This window comes from Lissotriton helveticus, chromosome 12, assembly GCF_964261635.1.
Source record: "Lissotriton helveticus chromosome 12, aLisHel1.1, whole genome shotgun sequence".
Taxonomy (NCBI): Eukaryota; Metazoa; Chordata; class Amphibia; order Caudata; family Salamandridae; genus Lissotriton; species Lissotriton helveticus.
Window position 1 is genome coordinate 427,153,031 of NC_136073.1, and position 21,623 is coordinate 427,174,653.

The 21,623-nt window shown below is 43.8% G+C and overlaps 1 protein-coding gene across 4 annotated transcripts in view; it reads right to left on the reverse strand.

The window, feature by feature from the left end:
- The window catches only part of RPGRIP1L (RPGRIP1 like), an 827,898-nt gene that overhangs the window by 230,888 nt on the left and 575,387 nt on the right, over nucleotides 1-21,623 (reverse strand). For all 4 annotated transcript variants that reach the window (XM_078668308.1, XM_078668309.1, XM_078668306.1 and 1 more), the window contains 2 exons: nucleotides 13,120-13,282; nucleotides 12,089-12,174 (listed from right to left, as the gene is read on the reverse strand). In XM_078668308.1, coding sequence (XP_078524434.1) covers nucleotides 12,089-12,174; nucleotides 13,120-13,282 — 249 coding nt within the window. The remainder of the gene's footprint in view (nucleotides 1-12,088; nucleotides 12,175-13,119; nucleotides 13,283-21,623) is intronic.

Below are 21,623 nucleotides of genomic sequence, written 5' to 3' on the forward strand. Positions count from 1 at the left end.
ACCCTTGCCCCAGCGCCTGGATACAGTACCCTAAGTGTGGCGACACTGTTTTTGAGACCTTAAGAACCTGATGGAAGCAGCTTAAGTGATTCTGTGAATTTTAAAGAAACACTTGCCATTCTGAACTCTTGTAGCCCCCTCTGAAAACGTTATAAAAGGTCTTGTGATAATTTGCCTAACGATATATAATTTTTACATAAAGTCTACATATTTTTATAGAAATACCGCCTGGTGTCTATTTTTGGGGGGGATCATTGGATTTGCTGTGTGTAATCATAAATGCTTAACTGACAACGCTCCTGAGATTAGCCTTGACTGCTCGCGCCACGCAACCTAGAGGGTGAGCAGGGGTTATTCTTAAGGGGTAATTCCCTTGCCCTGATTAGAAGAGAGGGTCCCTGTTTGTCACAAGTGCATACCTGTGCCAACCAGAGACCCCCAATTATAACAGGTGGCAAAACGCAATATAGCAAGAACGGGGCTTCAGTTTCGTGACTGGGAACCCGATATGGATTGGTGTATGCAGGCTGAGAGGGCGATATACGAAGGGAGAGGTTGCCCACAAAAGTGGACCGTGGAAAAAAAGGAGAGGAATTTTGTGGACACCGTTTAATGATTCTTCCCCGCAGAAATTAGTACATTTTTTTATTTAAGCGTTCATTAAGTAGAGACAACTGTTAGTTATATAAGGAGAGTGTTGGTCTATAGTAACGACGTAATTACAACTGTACAAATGCACTGTGCCACTTTATCGTCAAATGTTATTGTATTGTCTTTCTTATTCAATAAAAAAGAAAGAAAGAAGTCTTAATTCAAGTACGAGTTGGTACTCCCGGGTTGGACCCTTCTTAAATAACAAGAAGTAGTGGGAGTGAATTCCCTGCCATTGTTGGGAAAAGGGAAGTTTTTAAATGGCTTCTTTTTGCAGCAGAACAGTTACCTCAGCCTGAAGTAAGTTGTGTTATTGTACAGACATTCTCCGAGGTTGAACTGTCAGAGGTGGGGACTTGAATTTGATTAAGTAACCTACCTGCACAATATTGAGCACCCACTTGTCTTTTGTGATTTTCTTGTCTGGCTTGTGGGAAAATGGCAAACACCCAATACAGACCGAATGTGGGTCAGATTTAGCCATCTTTTTCCCACACGAGGGACAGTTATTGAATAAAGCTGGCATTTCTGCCTAAAATTGTATTCCAAATAGTCAGAAAAAAGCTAAAAGTATAGCCAGCAGTAAAAAATGTTGAGTGAAGTCAAGAGAAAATACTCCTAGATAATAATTATTGACAGAAAAGTCAAAAACTGATGAGCTCAATGCTCCAGGATCCTCACAGAAAGAGCCAGAAAAAGAACTGACCTGTCACCTGTGGGGCATGATGGGACCATGAAGGTCTTGGGGGTATTGCCTGCAGGGGCAGCATGGCGGACGCGCTCTAAAGCCGCTCCGCCACATAGCTTCATAATCCGATACATTTCTATGCAGCCGCACAACATCTATTATGAGATGTTCTGCAGGAGATCCTTACTCACCCTGGGGGACCAGTCCAACGGCGGAGAAGGCTAGAAAACCGTCACAGGCCAAGAGGATACACCACAGCAGTACCTCCCAGACGACAGACTGGATGCAATTCTGAATGCCATAGAGAGATCTACAGAGTCGCTAGAATCCAAAATTGACAAAGTAGCAGTGGACCCGACTCTACTGCATGCAGACACAGGAAGCTGAAAGATCGGGTCACCTCCGCACAGCAAGATATAGCAGACCTCAAGCGGGCTACTGATTTCATCGAAAAAGAACAAAATGCACATGAGGCCAGAATACACTACCTTTAGGACCAGGTGGAGGATGCGGAGGACCACTCTAGACAGAACAATATCACCTGATTGGCCTGCGGGAGGGAGAAGAGGGCCAGAAAGTGGTTACTTTCATGGAACAATGGTTTAAAGACATTCTACCCTCCTCATTTCTATTCCCATTCTTCACCATAGAGTGGCGCAGTGCATCCCCTCTAGAAAACCTGGAGCCTGGAATGGGGGCTCGACCACTCATCTTCAAGGTGTTGCATTACAGGTACAGAGATATGATATTAGGAGAAACAAGAAAACTGCCTGAAATTAAATATAAGAATGTGAAAGTCCTGTTTCTTCCTGACTACACACTAAGAGTGCAGTGTCAAAGAGGCTCTTTTCCGCAAGTAAAACAGAAGCTCTGGCAGCTAGACATTCCACAATCATTACTGTACCCAGCAAGGCACCGAGTGGTTTAGGACAGTAAGGCGAGATTCTTTGACACACCCCAAGACATTTAGGACTGGCTAGAAACTACAGGCCAGTTTTTGGGTACTCAGAACTCGGAATGGCACAGCAACAGGGCCTAGGAATCTTAGCCGACGGAACATGAAACGAACATCCAGCGTGACAGCAATGCCAGGCCCAGAGCAAATCATGCAAGAGCGGCAGGAGGCCATACGTGTGGCAGAGTGCATAGCTGTGATCTCAGAAGTAGCTAGCAAAGGAGGAACCCCAATCCCCTCTTCTGAAGACAAAAGCTCATCGGCGGCAGGCCCATTGGACACTGCCTCACTATATTTGTCAGATGTAACACCACAGACTTAAGATGACATTATATGACACTTACGTGAGCGCTCCAGATCTGCGGCCTCCCTGGAGGACTGCACCCCAATGATGTTGGTACTTTAATCCTACTACACTGGAATCTCTGAGGGGGGTGGGGTAAAAGTGTTAGTTAATGTATCAGGAACCACTCAGTTCACCCGAGATGTTAATCTCACTCTAAATGCGCAAGCGCGACACACTAGGCAGAACTTAGGGGATTCTTCACACGGCATAGCCCACAAGGCCCCGTACCCCTTCTCTTTCTCTCTCACACAGGGAATTCATTGGTTACACTGGAAGATTCTCTCCCGCCAAGGTTTGGGCAGCTCCTGTTGTTAATAGGGACCGCTCTTTTAATATTCCTATATTAGCATGTTGGCTCTTCAGTTTTAAACCTAGTTACTTGGGCAATTTTGGGGGGCATGTATGGCGACACAGAAGGTAATCAACCTACACATATGTCTGCACACATGGACATGGTAGCATTCCCACCTTCAGTGCCATGACGAACCACAAGATTTTTACTTGGAATGTACGTAGCCTCCGCAAACCTTCTCGGTACAGTGTACTCATATCTTAAGAGGCACAATGTAAGCATCTCTCTCTTGCAGGAAACACACCACCAATTGTTCCTCATATGACTGTGAAACCCTGATCTGGATTCGCCCAAGCACCCCTTTTCTAGTAGAGGAGGTTGTTTAGTATAAAAAGGCAGATATGTGATTCTAAAGGGTAGGCTAGATGGGCGTCATCTTCTACTGGGCAATATATATGCCCCAGACACCGATCAGGGATGTATCCTGAGTTCACTGTCGCAGATACTAACTAAATGGTGTGACACAACATGGTTGAAAGGTTGAGGTTTTAATAGCATCATGTACACAAGGCTAGACAGATCTCCCCCCCCCCTACAATGCACTACCGCATCCGCAAACTTGACTTTACTGAGGATTGGGGCCCAGCTGGAATGTAGTTGATGTCTGGAGACATCGCAATATTGGAGTGCGGATATACTCCTTTTACTCTGCACCCCATACCCTGCATGTACGGCTGGACAGATTCCTGAGCTCACCCTCCATGCTTTCCTATGTAGCTGACACAGAATACCTATGCTGCACACACTTCGACCACAACCCACATTACATCACAGTCACTTGGGAAAACAGGTCCCCCGAAATTCCTACATGGAGGCTACAGCCAGTAATGCTGGAAAACTCCGCATTCTGAGATTCACTAGGTGGGAGCTATCAGGAGTACCTTGCACATAATACAGGCACTGCCTCTTCCACCCTGGTGGAATGGGACGCCTTGAAAGTTATATTGCGTGGGACGTGCCTGGCGTTGGGTTGCGGTATGAGGAGACAAATAGTCCGAATTTCAGGAAGTAGAGAGGGATCCGTTAACACTAGAGACACAAGCGATAACAGAGGCCACCGGCTCCACCCCATTACTGGAAGCACGCAATAAACATGCAACGCTATTAGAGTGTCTAAGATGCCTGAACTACACAGCACACTCAGTGAAAATTCATGATAAGGCGGACCGCTCTGAGCCCATCCTGACCTGGTTGATCAAACAAGACCAATCATTGGGTCCTATCTCAGCACTTGGATCCCAGGAGGGTGGGTTACAATATACACAACACGAAATCCACAACAAGCTGACCATACGTTTCACACAAGTATATATCAACACTGGAAGCATCTGAGACAGACATATATGCCTTACTTGGCAGCCTTGACTTCTCCAACCTCACGCCCGAGCAACACATGGAACTAGAAACCCAACTCACACCAGAGGAAATAAGGGGCACGATGCATGCCTTAGCATCTGGAAAAGTCCTGAGCCCAGATGGTTTTCCACCTGATTTCTATAAAACGTATGCTGATCTCTTGATGCCACAGCTACATCGAGTATACACAGAGGCACTGCAATCTACATGCCTCCCAGTCTCCCTCACAGAAGCTACGCTAATCACTCTCCCAAAGATAGACAGAGATCCCACATATACAGGTGCATACCGACCCCTGGTGTTATTGAATGGGCATTATAACATTTCAGCAGGAGTCTTGACAGGACGGTTAGCTCCATTTATTCCACATTTGGGCACAAGGACCAGAATGGGTTTGTTCCTTCTCGTAACACCTCTCTCAACATAAGTAGGTTGTTTCGGGTAATGAGAAATGCCACAGGGGACTGGCTGGAGGCGGGCTGCCTAGTGTTAGACGTAGAAAAAGCCTTTGACACGATTGAGTGGCTGGCCCTATTTGTTTGCGTTACGGATTTGGACCTTACTTTCTAAGTCTAGTCAAATTACTATATGGGGCACCTACAGTACGGGTTCGCACAGGCTCCTTGTTTTCATGGCCCATAAAAGTTGGCAGGGGCACCTGACAGGGATGCCCCCTCTCGCCATTAATCTACTCCCTGGCTATTGAACCTCTGGAGATGGGCATGGCAATGTGTGTCTTTTGGCCATGTGACAATCGGCGGGGCACTGGGGCATCCAGAGACCTCCTCTGGTGCAAAACACAATGCAGGGTGGTGCTTGCAAAATTATACTTACCCCAGACTCAGGGGGAGCTGGTTCTGCCGAACATGGAACACTACAATTTGGCAATCCAGATACAATGAGTGGTGGGCTGGATGGCGGAACTACACATAGCAAACACAGTGGGGAATGGTCCCCCGAACACCAAAGATATGGTTTTGCAAATTTTTCACCCATGCACCAGGCCACACAGGTCGCTCGCTCTACTGGTGCAGGTAGCCCAGAAATGTTTTCGACAGGCCTTACATCTAACCAGGCACATCACGCCTTATGCACCAGTTATTCCGATACTGGGAATGCCAAGGGGAAGAGGCAGGGTTAGAACGGCAGAGCTTGCAGCCTGGCACGAGGCAGGCATACACATGTTAGAAGACCTCTATACTGATGGCGTGCTGCGGACATTAGTAGATCTGGTAAACGAGGAGGGAGTCCCATCAGGACTCCTATTAAACCACGCCTCAAGGGTGGGCTCGCTGGGACGCCACTGGGCTGTCATCTCGCAAGAGCCGCAAACACATATACTGATGCAATACATACATGTGATGGGCACAGGACGACACCTCATTAAATGGTTTGCGGAGGCACTTCGAGCACACTCTGCAATTGACCTGCCACCTCTGTGAAGCCGTTGGGAGATGAATTTGGCCCGCCAATGCACATCTAAAGAATGGAATACGATACTGGAAAGCCCTAGAATGATCACTAGAAACGGGAGGTTTCGACTAATTCAATGATAGATAGTGCACAGGGCATACCTCTTCCCAGACAAAATTAACAGCTATTTCAACATGATAGACGCATTCTGCCCACTCTGTAAGTTAATTGACACTGGCTTGTTACACATGCTTTGGTCGTGCACCAAACTATACAGCTATTGGAGGGGAGTGATACAGCTGTGAGGCCTGTATTACAGGGATATTCATCAGGGATAAAAAGCACAGAGCCGCTTCCAGATTCTTGGACCTAGGACTGGTGGTGGCCAAGAGGCTTATAACAAGACTCTGGAAGCCGAAGACCCCCCGACTCTACAAGCCTGGTCTCAATCCATGCTGAACTGGGCTAAAGCGGAGGGCACTGCCCTTCAAAGAGAAGACACCCATGAATTAAGCAAATACCCAATCTCAGCTTCCTAGAATGTAATTCTAACAATGCTCCAACTAGAACTAGCCCCAGGAGATTCCATAGTCAACCCCGAAGAAGAATGCCTTGAACCACGCACATGATAACACTGAAGCCCTTATAAAGTCTGGTAAGGTGCACACAACAAATATCACACACAACAAGGTTGAGTGCCGGACTAAGTCAACATAATTGACCAATTCAAACCACAGGAGTGACACGGAGGATGCAGGTACATGCCCCCTCCATCAGTTAGGCTCACCCTTGTTCTTCTCCCTATTATTTGGTGTTGCAAGTTGTTGGGTTAGATACAGCTATTTGATCAATAGCCACCGGAGATACAGCACAGTTACAAGGATTTAGTAAGAGCGCTTGCACCAAACACTCAGGCAGTCAACTCTTGCAAGTATATAACAGTCTCCTGTCACTGTTACAGGCCAGTATTATCGTACAAGTTTTATTTCATGTAAGGTTCAACATCTGTGCTCACACAAGTTGGCAAGCATACTATTTGTTAACTTACAACTGCATTGTCTTGTATAACATGCTCCTGTGAGAAACGTATACGCTTGTTATATGCAAAATCTTTCGAAAAAGTCAATAAAACAGATCAAACAAAAAAGGAGGTCTTGGGGGTCTTAAAGTCAGGGCGACAGTTTTATTCTACTGTGGTTTCTCTATGCAGCCTATGGGATAACATGATATCTAATACTTTACCCTTTTCTTTGAAAATAAAGGCTACGTTTAAACAGTGTTCCATGTTATATAAATGCTAAATAGATATGTACTTACTTTAAATGAAAAAGCCAATGAAATGTTGGCATTTTAGCCTATTTGGTGGTTCAGGCTGCATGAATATGTATGTTGATATACATATATATGGATGTTTGCGTGTACTTTATACTTTTACGTTTTTAAACATACATATATATATATATGTACTTTGTATATGCTCCAGGGTCCCGCACGTGGGCGGGACTATTCAGTGCATATATCTATTGATGAGCCTCCCCTGGAAGAGAACTGGTTGCTCTTCTCAGGTATAGTCTATGCAGCCGTTCTTCATCGTGGGAAGCAAGAGGCAGCAAAAATGAGGTCAAAGATTTAACCTGACAGAAGGGAAACTCTCAGACATCTTCTGGAAAAACTGGACTTTTACCCTAGTTGTAACAGCATTATCAGAGAAAAGCATGACAGATACGGAAAAAAGAGAGCCTGTGATTCACTATCTTCTAGCATAAATTACTGCCAACCAAAATAATAAAAACTTACGGTAACAAGAATGAAGGTGCTGAAATGGAGGGTACACGTGAAAAGCAAATTCAAATCTCACACCAGAAAAACAAAAGGTGTGAACATCTTGGACAGAATCTTTATGCAAGCGACTCCCAGGTACCAGACTAGATCAAATAATTTTCAGCTGTCAGTCTATTGATCACTGGTGCCAGGTGTCACAGAAAAATGACATGGATAGAGCCAGGTGGGCTCCAAGAGTGAAGACATCCTCGACTATGTAAAGCACATGGATGCTGGTGGCAGTTGAGATTTGAATTACATGCCATCAGAGTGGCTAATACACAAAACCAGAATAATTATAGTATTTCTTGAAAAAAGAAATCAAATCTAGAATCCAGATATTCTCAATAGGAGCGACAGGAGGGCAGTAAATAATCTGCGGCAAATGAACTCTTTATTTAACTACAGCATTCTTCTAAAAGGTGGGTCAAGGATTCTCCAGAAATCACAGTAAAAAGGATTAAAGAATTTGAATGATACTCTGCTGTCCAAGTTCAAGCAATAATGCTTCACATAAGAAAACAAAGAATCACATTGCGACTTCATAAATCTTCTGGACAGGTGTCTTTCTAATTAGTTAGAAGTAGATTCTCCCCTCTACTCGAGTGGGTCCAAAATTACTTAAGTGGAATCAAACTAACTTAAGGCAGGGACAAAATAACTGAGGCCCTCATTATGAATGCCCCAGAAAATGGGCAGGGTTTGTCCCACGCGCTTATTTGCTGATACCAGGCATAATGGTCAAATGTGGGCTGGGGAATATCATGCTCCTTACAAGTTGGACCCTGAGGTTCTACTAAGAAATGAGAAATAACCAGGGGGCCAGTCATTTAGGGCCAAATTCACACAGTAATTTCTAATTTTCTCCATACTTTCCTATAGAGATGTTGGCTGTTTTCAGTAGCCAAAATCTCTGTGTAAATGTAAGAGATCTGCATTGTTCCACAGATCTCATCATTCTGGAGAGGCTATAAATGCATGTTACCGGTCCCATCAGAATGAAAAGGGCACTCTTAATGAGGGCTTTAGTAACTTCATCAGTATGGAAGTGGCTAGTACTGTGAATATAGTGACTGGTTGACAAAAATATGTCAATTGGTCTGGCAAGAAACTCTGGGGCAAAAAAAGATTGTTTTACCCTAAATGGGCAACACTTTTAGAGAAAACTGAAAATTTGAAGGATAGTCTCCAACCCAGTCGTCTAGCAGAAGTTATATTTAATAGGCACATAATCTTCAAAAATAAGATAAGAATTTAATTGTATGAACAAGAATGAAGGGACTCTAATTTGGGCCAGAAAAGTGAGATCCAAGTTCAGATCCCATGCAGGAACAAGAAAAAGTGCAGGTAGAAATGTATTTTGTAATTCTTTCACATACATTACAATTACAAGTAATTTAAAAGGAGAACCCTGGTGTAGTTAAAACATGAAGGCAGAAATCCCCAGGAAGTAATACTCACATATACCAATGTTAAGGCCTTTCCATGCTAAAGAAACCTTAAACTGAAGAACTTGTACCACCTGAGCAGGTAAAAGTTCAATAGAATTATAACAATATCACTTTGCAAATACAGTCCATCTTCTAGAATAACTGCCACTAGTGGATGGACGTCTAAATTGTAAAGTGTGCGCACACAACTGAACGCTGTCCATACTACCCTGCTCATTCAAGTGCAAATAAAATTTCGCAGACATGTTTACAATTAAAATCTGTACTTCAACACTGTGCACCTAAAAAAGAAAAGCCTTCCCTGGTAGCCTGAAAGCCTTTAAGCCTAGGACATGAAAGTGATCCTTGGAGTTAATGTTGTACCAGTGACAATTTACTGACTGGTAGCCCAGATGACAACCAAAACCCTGTGGAGAAGCATCTGTCATTATTGTCATCTGATGATAAACAGATCTGGAAGGACAACTCCACTACAAAGAATAAAGCAATGGGTGGGGTCACGTTGACATTCTTCAGACTGTGGTAATGCTAGCTACATTATTTCCTTGGACATCTATGAAGGGGCCAAATAAGAAGAGATGTTTTGATGGTAACAAAAATATGCATGACGCCTTAAGGCCTAGAAGACACAAGACTGACCTGGATGTCTAACAAAGGGAAACTACAAAATTTGAAACCATCTGACTATAAATCTGTCAGCTTTAAAGATGGAAACCCTTGAGCTGAGATGGATCAACACTCGTTCCTATAAAGTTGACATGTAGACAGGGAATAAGATATGATGCCTTTGCATTGAGAGAAAACCATAGCTTGTCAAAAGCATTACTGTACTGGAAAGGCTTTGAGGCTGCACCAATGGAGAAGCAGTACTTAAAAGCAATTACTTAAATATGAATACAGAAAGTTAACCTGACAATGGAGGTGAGGGACCAGCTCAGCCACTTCCCTCATTAATAACCTCAATGCTGAAGATAATTGGAAAGAGAGTCCCCTGCATCATAAGTGAATATCTCCCACAGTAAACCGTACATTTTATCACCGAGCATCTGTGATCAGAACATAAAAATACATAACAGGGAGAATCATGGCAAATGGCAAAATCTGTTCCTGAATAACTGGAGATCTTGCTGATGCAGCAACAATGTAGGCTTGTTTTGAGAAATACCCTTTATAGGCTGGCTAGAAAATGTTAGAGGGACTGCTGGCTTTCACTACAAATATTATACTAAGTTATGTATATTAAAGTGTATATATATTTTTTTATATGTACATTCACAGACACACATGCAGTTGGAATAAGAAATGACACAATTGATGGAATTGAATACCACATCCTGGTGACATACCATTACACAAGACTTGTCCAAACCCCAGACATCTAGAATTGGACAAACATCTCTATAAGTTAAAGTGAATGGCCAAACAGCAGGAATAACAACCCTGAACACTTTGTAACAGAAGCAAGGATATATATCTCCCCTAGTCCCCTCACAATGTTTGTGTGGGGAATAGATTACTGATAGAAGTGAGAAAGCTTTTTCCAGAAAGGCCGAAAACCACCCTGACACAAAATCTGCAGAAATCTATATGAACGGGTTAAGAGTAACTATATTACAGCTGATGCAGAGGATGAAGATAATAAAGAAGCCTGATTTTCTATCCCACCACCTCTGCCTCTAAAGGCACAAAAATATTACTGCTGCTGTCAGTGGCATACCAAAACTTGAGGCCCCCGCTGTAAAGTACACGGAGAGGGCACCTCACGCTCCAGACCAAAGTCAGGAGCTCTCCGACCAGGAGCCTGCCGCCTGTGCACAGTGCTGGTGGGGGCCCCCGCACCACGGGGTTTCCGGGGGCTGATGTTACACCACAGGCGGCTGCTACACCACTGGCTGCTGCTGGGGTAGCACAGGACTAAAGCTGATGATACAATTGTTGGCGGTGACCTCTAAAAGGTTTGAATTATTAATGGATTGTGTTGCTTGTGAAGATAACCCCAGAATATAGGCAAATAAACTATTCACCTTAAACTACTTCAGGCAGGAGTCCGTCTCCTCTTCAAACAACCTTTGTCCTTCAAATGGCATTTCCCTTACCTGTGCCTGTACATTACTAGAAAACACAGCTGTAAGCATTCTAGCATGCCTCCTTACAATTAAACTTGAGGTCATTGACCATGCACTGACATATACTGGGTCCAACTATTAAATTAAATCCTAAAAAGTCTGACTTCAGGAGATCTAGTGTTGCCAATGATGCCATCTCATAGAAAGCATAGGTTTGTTGTGTTAAGAGGAATGCCAAAGTAAGGTTTTAAAGCTGGACTGTCTTAACCAAGAATCTTTGTTTCCCACAAATCAAAGCATTTAGATTCAATATTAAGCAGAATATCAGTATTAGCTCACTGCTTCTCTTTACTCTCTGAGAATTGTACAATCACTCTTTTGGAGGATAGCAAGGATAAATCAACTGGTGCAGCTCTATATTTGCAAGATGCAAATGTGGCTGTCACCAGAGTCGACTGAACCTTTTCCCATGTATCTCTCATAGGATCTGTTAAATCTTCATTAACAGGCAAAATGCTGTATACAACCATTCTTGTATATAAATCCATTTGAGGGTTTAAGACACTGTTTTATTTTATTTCTGCTTTAAAGGACTAAGACTCAAGTATGAATCAACCTTTTTTGTTTTTTTTTATAGCTATTTTGACGATGGAGTCAGATCTGTCGTCGCTAACCATTCCATTGCCTTTACCCTGCTGGAGGTGGCTGATTCCCCAGGCTCTGTCTTCACTTTAGAGGCCCTCTAGATCACTCTAGAAGGTCGGCGGTTAACCACACGTGAACACAAAACTCCAAAAGGCTTCTATCTATGGAACAGACACGCCCTTAGGAGATTAGATCATATGTATTCCCATTTTGGAAACGTTGATTACAGGGGTAATAGAACACAAAATGATTGTCATCTACAGTTTGAACAACTTCTTTCGGCACTATTCGAAGCACGAACAATATAAGCACACACAAATGCTTCTGTATGCAAAGAAACTGACCTGTTTAATGCCCCTGGGCACAGAACCCGGTACAATGCCATCATCACTATCAGACAAAATGGACTCAGCTTCTTTATCATATGCATCTGTTATAATATAAACAAAACATGTTAAAAACAAATCAATAAACAGCTGGTTTCCATTTCAAGCTGTATTCTAATTTAAGCCAAAGCCACATCTCAGTGAACAAATTAAATGATGATGCACTGTTTTATGGAACCGTGGATTATTTGCTATTTTTTGCAGATAAATTCCCTTGTGACTTTAAGGGAAGGCCAGTTATAATGTAGTTGCTAAGGGATGAGCAAATACAACAAAGACCCTGTGGACTGATATTACTTCAAGATGTTTGAAATTAATAAATTACCTGCTTTTGCATATGATCTATCATTACCTGATGTACATCTTTTTTGTGACATTACTTTCACCTACTTTGGGGGAAATTTGACAACAATACAAAACATTTTAATCATTCTGGAAGTTCAGTGCAATTACCAAACTTATTCCTCAGGCTCATTAGACCTAGCAAACCATTCTATTTGTCTTCCTACAGCAACGTCCAAGTACCCAGGGAGGTAATGCAGTGATAGAATTCTAGCCGCACATGAATTGCTTCTCTTCAGCAAAGAGGCTATTGCAAAAACCTGGCTGTGGGTTCGACTGAGCCATAGGCTTTCATGAGGAAATAATAACCAAGATAGTGGGGAAGAAGCAAAGGGGGTGAGGGGTTAAAAGATATCAGAGCGAGTTACTAAGGAGGGAGGAAGACAGGGGAGAAAGAAGGGAGAATGAGATGCGTGTGCCAGTATGGAGAGATCACAAAGCAATATTGGGTGTGATAGGCTGCAATTTCAAATCCCCTCAGTGTTTAGCCACAAAAACCAGCAACTTTAATTACAGTTTTTTTTTTAGAAAGTCAAAGCTCACAATGACGTTGGAATCCAATGGGGGTGGGGCATTTATTCATTTCTAACTAGATCTCTCAGAAAGTATGAAACATCACTAAACAGTGTGGTCCTTTTAAAAGATACCTTCAGTTTCTAGTTGTTCAGTAATTTCAGTTTCATCATCTGAATTAAGCACGCTCTCGTCCAACTGGCCCTCAGACACTTCAGAATCAGCGTCGTCTTTTTCCTTCAAAGTGTCTTCATCAGCTTCGAGTAACTCATTACCAATCAACGTTCCAATCACAACCTACAACAAAATGAGTATTGCACAAAGTTCATGACTAATGTTCTCATGTGATATGATTTATCAGGAATTCAATTTGTAAATCCTTGAGGTTTCAAATGTGAAAATTGTATATGTACCTATATATAAATGTTTGTGTGTGTGTGTCGGGTGTGTGTATTTGTGTGTATATATATATATATATATATATATATATATATATATATATAAAACACATATGATGCCACCAGTGATGTCATCAATGTTGTTTTTCTCTGATGTTATCTGTGTCATTATGCATGGGGTCTTGAGCAGTGCACTGCTGGAGGTGCATATCTCAAAAGGACTTGGACATTTCAAATGCTTTTTGGTATTGGACCATAATCATAAGGTTCCCTTCAATCAAGATTTTTAGCAGACCCAACTTTACAACGAACTTGAGTTTGCATTGACACATCTGTACACTGGCAGTGGAATTGAAGCCTTTGTTTTACATTTACCCCTTATAGGGCTGTATAGAGCATATTAGTGGGACTGCTGGCTTCCACCTCAAACATTATATCAAGGTATGTACATTAGAGTATATTATACCTTTTTATCTTACACATGTACATACACAGACACACATGCAATTGGAATGAGAAATGACAATTGATGTCATTGAATACAACACCGCTGACAATAACATTACAGAATCTGTGAACAAACCCTATTATTCTCCAAACACACACAGATATATATATATATTTATTTATTTTGCAGGGACATCTGTATGCTAAAACTGGAACTGCAGTCCTCAACCTGCAATTGATGTCTATGAATGAGGTTATGGGTCACTATATACCTGTACTGAACGTTCTTGTTTAAATAGTCTTTTAAAGGACGCCTAAATGATGACAGTGGCACGTCTCTTGCAACTGATGGCAAGTCCCTGCTCACAGAGCCTGCTGAGCAAGGGTGAAGGTAGTTCCTACAAAGGGGACGAATCCAGAACTTACAGGCAGCATACTTATTTCAGGTAAGTTGGATGTATTTATTGGTCCATAACGATAACGGTAAGGGTGGCTTTTCTACTAGTTGGAATTGGGAAAGAACTAAGAGGGAGAAGCACCAGAACAAATGGGCAACATACTGGTCTTACGCTTCTCTTTTTTGTAAGCGAGAGGGGATCAGCCCCTCAATAAAAAGGAAAGATAAGCATAAGAAACAGTTCCCTGATGCCTATTAAGGCTACACATTACTGACCACAAGGCCATGCTCCAATATTCTAAAACCATGGATTCCTTCAAATAAAAGAGTCCATGAAACACAGAATTCATCTTTCTCTGTTCACAGTCAAGACAGTCCAGTGTCTGGGGTATCCACAGGTGTGGGTATACCAGTGCAGGAACAGACAACACTAATATCAAAGTTGGAAACAATTGACCTTCTGAGTTATGCAACAAGAGTTTAAATGTATGTAACTCTAGAATAGCCTGGGTTACAGAGATATGGACAACAGTGCTGGACAAATGGTGACCTCCTCCTGATAACTCTCTAAATTCTCGGTCGAGTACAGAGAGTCAAGGTAAGGTAATTTTAAAGACCCCTCAATGCCGATGGAAAGAGCATTAAGCTTTCCGGCAGCATGGAAAAAGTGAGAGGTGAAGACAGCTCATCTTCATGTCTGCAACAGGCAACACCTCTTTCCCTGTGCCTCAATGGCAATGTCCAACAGCAAATAGTAATGCTTAGATGACCTTGTAATCAGTGCCAGGCCACCTCATCTCTGCAGTGTGGCATGGTTAAACAACTTCTCTCACAGGCCACTGATCTCTGGACGTTGCTGGCACTCAGGCTCTACACGCGGGTGACACAATCCAGTGTTGTCTTCTACAATTTTACATGGTTAAACCCTTACTGGCTGGAGAGGAGCACTCCAATCAGCATAATGATTGAGGCTTATTCCTAGCCCAGATATAAGAGCAGTCAGAATGACTCTACTCCAAGAACACAATCCTTCTCTAGTACACTATTGTCTAGCTCCATCCTTGGCTCATGAGAGAATTTTGTACCAAGTACTGATCGTGATCCATTACTTATGATCACCCTTGAACAAATGGGATAATCAGGAAACATTGTGGCCACTGCATGACTGAGGCATGCAGATGCCACATTCAGCTGGATCATCTCCTGGACTGGTCCAAACTGGTCCTGATAGAATGTGCATCTGCTCCAGATATTAGGCCAGTTTGCTCAGAGATTGAGATTCCAACAGGAAGGGTGGGAGAGGCTGGTAATACTCCAGAATACTGGGATAGACAGCAGCACTGCAGGTACTTGAAAATCCTGCTAGGCCATCATCCCCACCCACTGAAACAAATGCACTAGAGGCAAGGAAAAAAAGGAAAGCAAACAATCTAACAGGTGAGCAGCAATTGGTTCATTGCTTGCACACGCCTTTGCCATTTTCGAATGCCATTAACAAGTGGAGCCCTACAGACTCTACTATGCCCTCAGCTAGACAAGCAGATACCTCACCCTCTGCCACATACACAAACATGTACACACACCATCCATACATGCTACTGATATGATGGAGGTAAATAACTCCTGCTAAGTAGGACTGAATGGAACGTTTGTACAGGTGCCTCTCATGTTGAGTTAAACGGGAATACCCTCAGAAGACTCACAACATTGTCAAACTTACTGAGGGAGAAAATACTGAGTCTACAGGAAAAAGCGACAGGTTAAAGATGCACAGTTCATCAGAAATATGTAGAGGACTTTATGGTCTGACATGCTTTTTATGACACTAAATGTGACAAGTCTTGGAGTCAATGACTATACACATACTTGTGTCAAAAGCAGGGCAACATACATATATGCTATGTGTGAGTGTGTATTCACTGAAAACACTTTAAGAGTGAGTTATGGTTTCTTGGTCTCAAAAGAAAATGTATGGTTAGGAACAAATTCAGAAATTGCCTCAAAACACAGTTACAGTGATGTGATGGTAAGATACAAAACTGAAACCCTAAGAAACTGGCCTGTTGTGGTTAGCTAAGTAAACCATAAGTCACATCCAGCTGTGCAATACTCATCATCTAAACATGATATCTGATGTAATCTCTATAAGATTATGTGTGATATCACTGCATGAACAAGTGTAATATGTAATACAGAGAGCATGCATGTCAAGCAAACACAAGACATAATTAAAGACCACTCTGTATTTGTTTATGAATGCATAATAACAACATTCTGCACAATTAATACTGACAATTAAAGTTAACATCCTAGACTAAAAAAACTGAAAAATATTGCTTGTATAACTTGTATTAGGCACAAATGGACAATGTGTACCCAGGCTGGGCAGAGATAACCAACTTCACATATAGCAGTGGGCACTTAAACCATGAGTGAAGTGATTTTACCTCAGAGCGTGACTGAAAGATATTTTATCTGTATGACATGCACCGAATGGAAATGTACTCTATGTACACAAGATGAAAGTAGATGGTCACAAAATGAAGGTAGATGGTAAAAACAATTAGTATAGTTTCAAACTTCACATGCAATATGCACTGGGTTGAGGCTAAGATTAAGGTTGTTTCTCTAGATAGTGGGATTAAAGGTAGTTTATATGGTTTGCTTTATTAGAATGCCCGTGTGTGCTGCACCTGTTAAGTCATGGGCGGTGTTTCATGGTACAGGTAAACTAATCATTAACTATCCCAAAAAATGGAACAGAGTATAATATCAACTTGAAGGTAGTAAAGTCCATATGTAGTGTGACCTGGAGGTGACAGAGAGAGAATGGAGTGCCAACTGTTCATGCAGTCCACAAAGTTCAAATCTACAGAAAATATCCACGAATGACTACTGTCCAAGTCACTCATGTAGTTTGAAGGATGGGTTTGGGCAAAAGTCAAAGAAATGCAAATTGTATTGTGTCTATGCATTTGATCTGATTCAGATTTTGGAGGACAGATACTCTGTCACAAAAAAAGTGATTATATCCTGCTACCCATATACAAGTGCATTAATATTGGAATATAGTAGTACTTTTATGCTTAATGTTATTTTTTCTCTTCTTTCCCTTTCTTTTCTCTTTTCTTTCTTTCTATGTTTCCCACATTTTTCCTTCTCTCCCTTATCCTCTTATTGATAGACTACACCTATAACATACTTCCACCTCAAGATCAAAAACCTCTGCGACAACTTCATCGACCCTCCACCTGATGCCACAGCCGGCACGCCCCCCACCCGCACCGATCAGCCCGTCATCTCCACCTGGACGCCGATCACAGTCGAATACACCACCGCAACCATGAAAGGCATCCACTCGGGGCCCCCACAGACCCCTGCCCCCCACACATCTACCACAGAGCCGCCACCACCACCGCACCCGAACTACAATGCATCATCAACACCACCCTGGAAACAGACACCTTCCCAGATGACTGGAAACGTGCAGAAGTCAGGCCCCTGCTCAAGAAGCCGACCGCTGACCCCACCGACCTCAAAAACTATCGGCCAATCTTGCTCCTCCCTTACGCAGTCGAAGTGGCAGAGAAAATAGTCAACAAGTAACTGACATCGATTCATCAAAAACCATGCCATCCTCAACCCATCCAAATCTGGCTTCCGAAGCAACCACAGCACAGAGACCGCCCTACTTGCCAACACAGATAACATCCGCACCCTCCAGGACCAAGACCACTCCGTAGCCCTCATTCTTCTCGACCTATGAGCACTCTTCAACACAGTCTCCCACTACACACTTGTCACCAGACTACACGACACCGGCATACAAGGAACAGCCCTAGACGGGATCCGATCTTTCCTCACTGGAAGAAGCCAAAGAATTAGACTACCCCCCTTCCTCTCAGATCCTTCGGAAATCACCTGCGGAGTCCCACAGGAATCATCGCTGAGCCCGACCCTCTTCAACATCTACATGGCCCCCCTCGCCATCATCGTCCGACAACACGGCCTCAACATCGTCTCCTACGCTGATGACATCCAGCTCATACTCTCCCTCACCAAAGACCCCGCTACAGTCAGACTCAACTTCCAGAAAGGAATGCAGGAGGTCGCCGAATGGATGACCAACAGCTGCCTCAAGCTCAACGCCGAAAAGACAGAAGTCCTCATACTCGGTACCACCCCTTCAGCATGGGACAACACCTGGAGGCCGACAGCCCTCTGAAGCCCACCGATCCCCTCGGACCACGCCAAAAACCTTGGCATCATACTCGACTCTTCCCTCACCATGAACCGACAGGTCAACGCCGTCGCCTCCAGCTGCTTCAACACCCTCCGCAAGACTTTCAAATGGATCCCCTCGGAGTCAAGGAAGATAGTCACCCACGCGCTCATCACTAGCATACTCAACTATGGAAACAGTCTATACGCCGCATGAACAGGTCCCTACTCCAAAAACTCCAGGTGATACAGAACACCGCGGCCCGACTCGTCCTCGGCATCCCCCAGCATGAACACATCAGCCAACACCTCCAAACGCTCCACTGGCTCCCTGTGGAGAAAAGAGTCACCTTCAAAATCCTCACCCACGCCTACAAATGCCTGCAAAACACCGGACACGAATACCTCAACGATAGAATCAACTTCCACGTACGCAAAAAAAACCTCCGATCTTCTAACCTTGAACTGGCCGAAACCCCGCGTATCCACAGCGCCAGAGCAGGTGGACGATCCTTCTTTCACATTGCGGCCAAAACCTGGAACGAGCTCCCGGCAGATATCAGACTCGCCCCCCCATCTGAACATCTTCAGCAAGGCTTTCAAGACCTGGCTCTTCGGCTAAAAGGAGTTGCAACCCCCCCACCCCCCAGCACCTTGAGACCCTCATGGGTGCGTATCGCGCTCAACAAATCCCTGATTGATTGATTGATACCTATTCCCACTTATGAATATACAGATTGTTCCGGTAAAGCCATGTTTTAGAGTTCAATCCCGAGGGTGGCAGCTTTGGAGATCCCATGAATCAACATACCTCCTTTTCCACACCATGTAAGATGATAGCATAGGTCATAATGTGATGAAAAAGCATGATTAAGGAACTTTCTTTTCTCCTGTATTTAACACTGCACTTCCTGTTGTCAATCTACACTAACTTTAGGTTTCCATATAAATGAGAAGCTATCAATCTAAATTACTGTTTTGTAATGCCTTTGGGGCTTTACATGTATGATTATGGTTTTGTTTCTGATGATAAAATCGTAAATAAATAAAACAAGTGCTTTAGAATATAATGTGCTTATAATAAGGTGGACATGATATCTGTCACATCATTTGCACATATGGTAGTACTAGTGAGTGGTGTGCGAGAATAAAAAGTCTTAAAACTATGCCTTCAAAAAATTGTTCCTCATTATGGAACCGTTTTCTGACATCCTAAGTGTTCACAATAGTGATGTAAATGAGGGTGTAAATATAGGACGTTTTCAGCACATTTCAATCTACTTTGCATTATCTTTTGTGAGAAGTTGGCCTGGAATATGATGTTCACTATTCTAGTGAACACCTTGCACCAGTCCAAACAACCCTTATGGTGATGGTTGTAAGTCAACCTTATAGACCAGCTATCCTAGTGGTAGCGTGGACAGAACAGTCTTAGGCTAAAAGACTCTTGAAGGCGTGTAAAGCCAGCTGTTTTACCATATGTAACCCCTTGAATACCAAATGAAAGGACACCACACAGGATATATATAAAATATATAAGTATTTATTTACTAACACACTCCTCTGAACTCTTTATGAGATCAGAGGCCAAAGCACATAACAAGTTACTTAGTCAGAATACGTTAAGTCGCACAATTTACAGTTAGGCCCTAGGGGCAAAGCAAACCATATATTAAGAAAGTGGCATAAGTACCACCTCACGAGAAAAGAAAAGGCCTAGGGCCTAGGGAATCGCTGGGGCTACACTATCTGAACCTTAGTTTAGAAGTAGGAGGCCCACAGGCGGCGTGTGCAGTGTCTTTACACCCACGTGAGAGTCAATGTAAAGTCAATGGGAACTTGGAAGTTAGATTTAGAAGGTTTTAGGACACTTCCGGTTTAGCTAGGAGTAAACAACTAAAAACCTAGACACTTGGATAGTCAATACCCTTGGGAGCACCGAAGTACTCGCGTTACCTCACCCACGGACGGCGGGTGCATAGGTGTGAAGATATGTCGGGTTTCGCCGTTGAAGCCTATGGAGCCTGTGAAGAAAGATACTGCAGGCGACCAGGAGGAAGATGTCCGGGTGGATCCAAGGGTGGATCGAAGATGAAGAGGACATGAAAGCAGAGGGGACAGAGTCTGGGTCACTAGCCAGTGACCGGGTGGAACCAGGAAGGAACCAGACGACGTCGAGGAGCAATCAGGTGCTGTCTTGAAGCTTGTCTTTGCAGCCACGCGGACCAGGAAGCGTCAAGGACGACCAGGTGCTGGAGAGGAGCTGTCCCACGAAGGTTCTCGCAGATGGAGGGGTCGACTGCCGGATTGGAGTCAACAGGCCTTGGCAAACGCAACCCACGCAGGATACAACAAAGGCTTCTGGTGCAGACCAGCAAGGTCTGGGGTGCTTCTCCTTACAGGGAAGCAAGGGCCAGTCTGGAGCAAACAGACCAGCGATGTAGATCAAAAGGATTGTCGTCACAGAAGTTACTAGCCAACGGGCCAGCAACCAGAGAACGCGTCGAGCAGAACACAAGCAGAAGGGCCCCACGCAGAACTCGTGGAGAGTGGAGGGCTGATCTTCGGTGCAGGTGGAGCTCGGGTTCGGGGTTTCTCAGTCCCCAATGCACAGCATCGAGGATGCCTCCGGAGCTGCACAGTTAGCAAGTTGCAGGCTTTTCAAGGGGTCCGGTCCCATGTGTCTCGTCGCCTCCACGGATCTCAGCTATGCTGCAGTCGTGAAGAGAGGGTCAGAGAGGTCTGGTAGTCTGGGTCTTGTCAGGCTCTGTGCTCGGGTCCAGGCAGGAGCATCGACAAAGCAAGCCGTTGATTTGCTGGATGGTGCCTGGTTGCCCAGGGTGGTCACTCCTTGGCCACAAGGGAGATTTTTCAGTCTTCAGCAGAATGTCGAAGGTCCAGAGTTCCGCGTCAAGTTTCGATTCAGGATTAATCTAAAGTCCTAGGACTCAGCTCCTAGGACTCAGCTCCTTTATACAACTAAAAGGGGCTGGATTACTTTCTAGGTCCCTCCTATGGGTGGGACCAGGAAGGGGGGTGGTTACACCCCCTCTCCTTTGTCCAGTTTCACGCCAGAGCTGGGGCTGGAGTGCCCCAGCAACCGGTTTGAACCGGGGTATGCATGGAGCACCTAAGGTGCCCCAGGCAATGTCTCAATCTATTCAGCCCTCCCTGT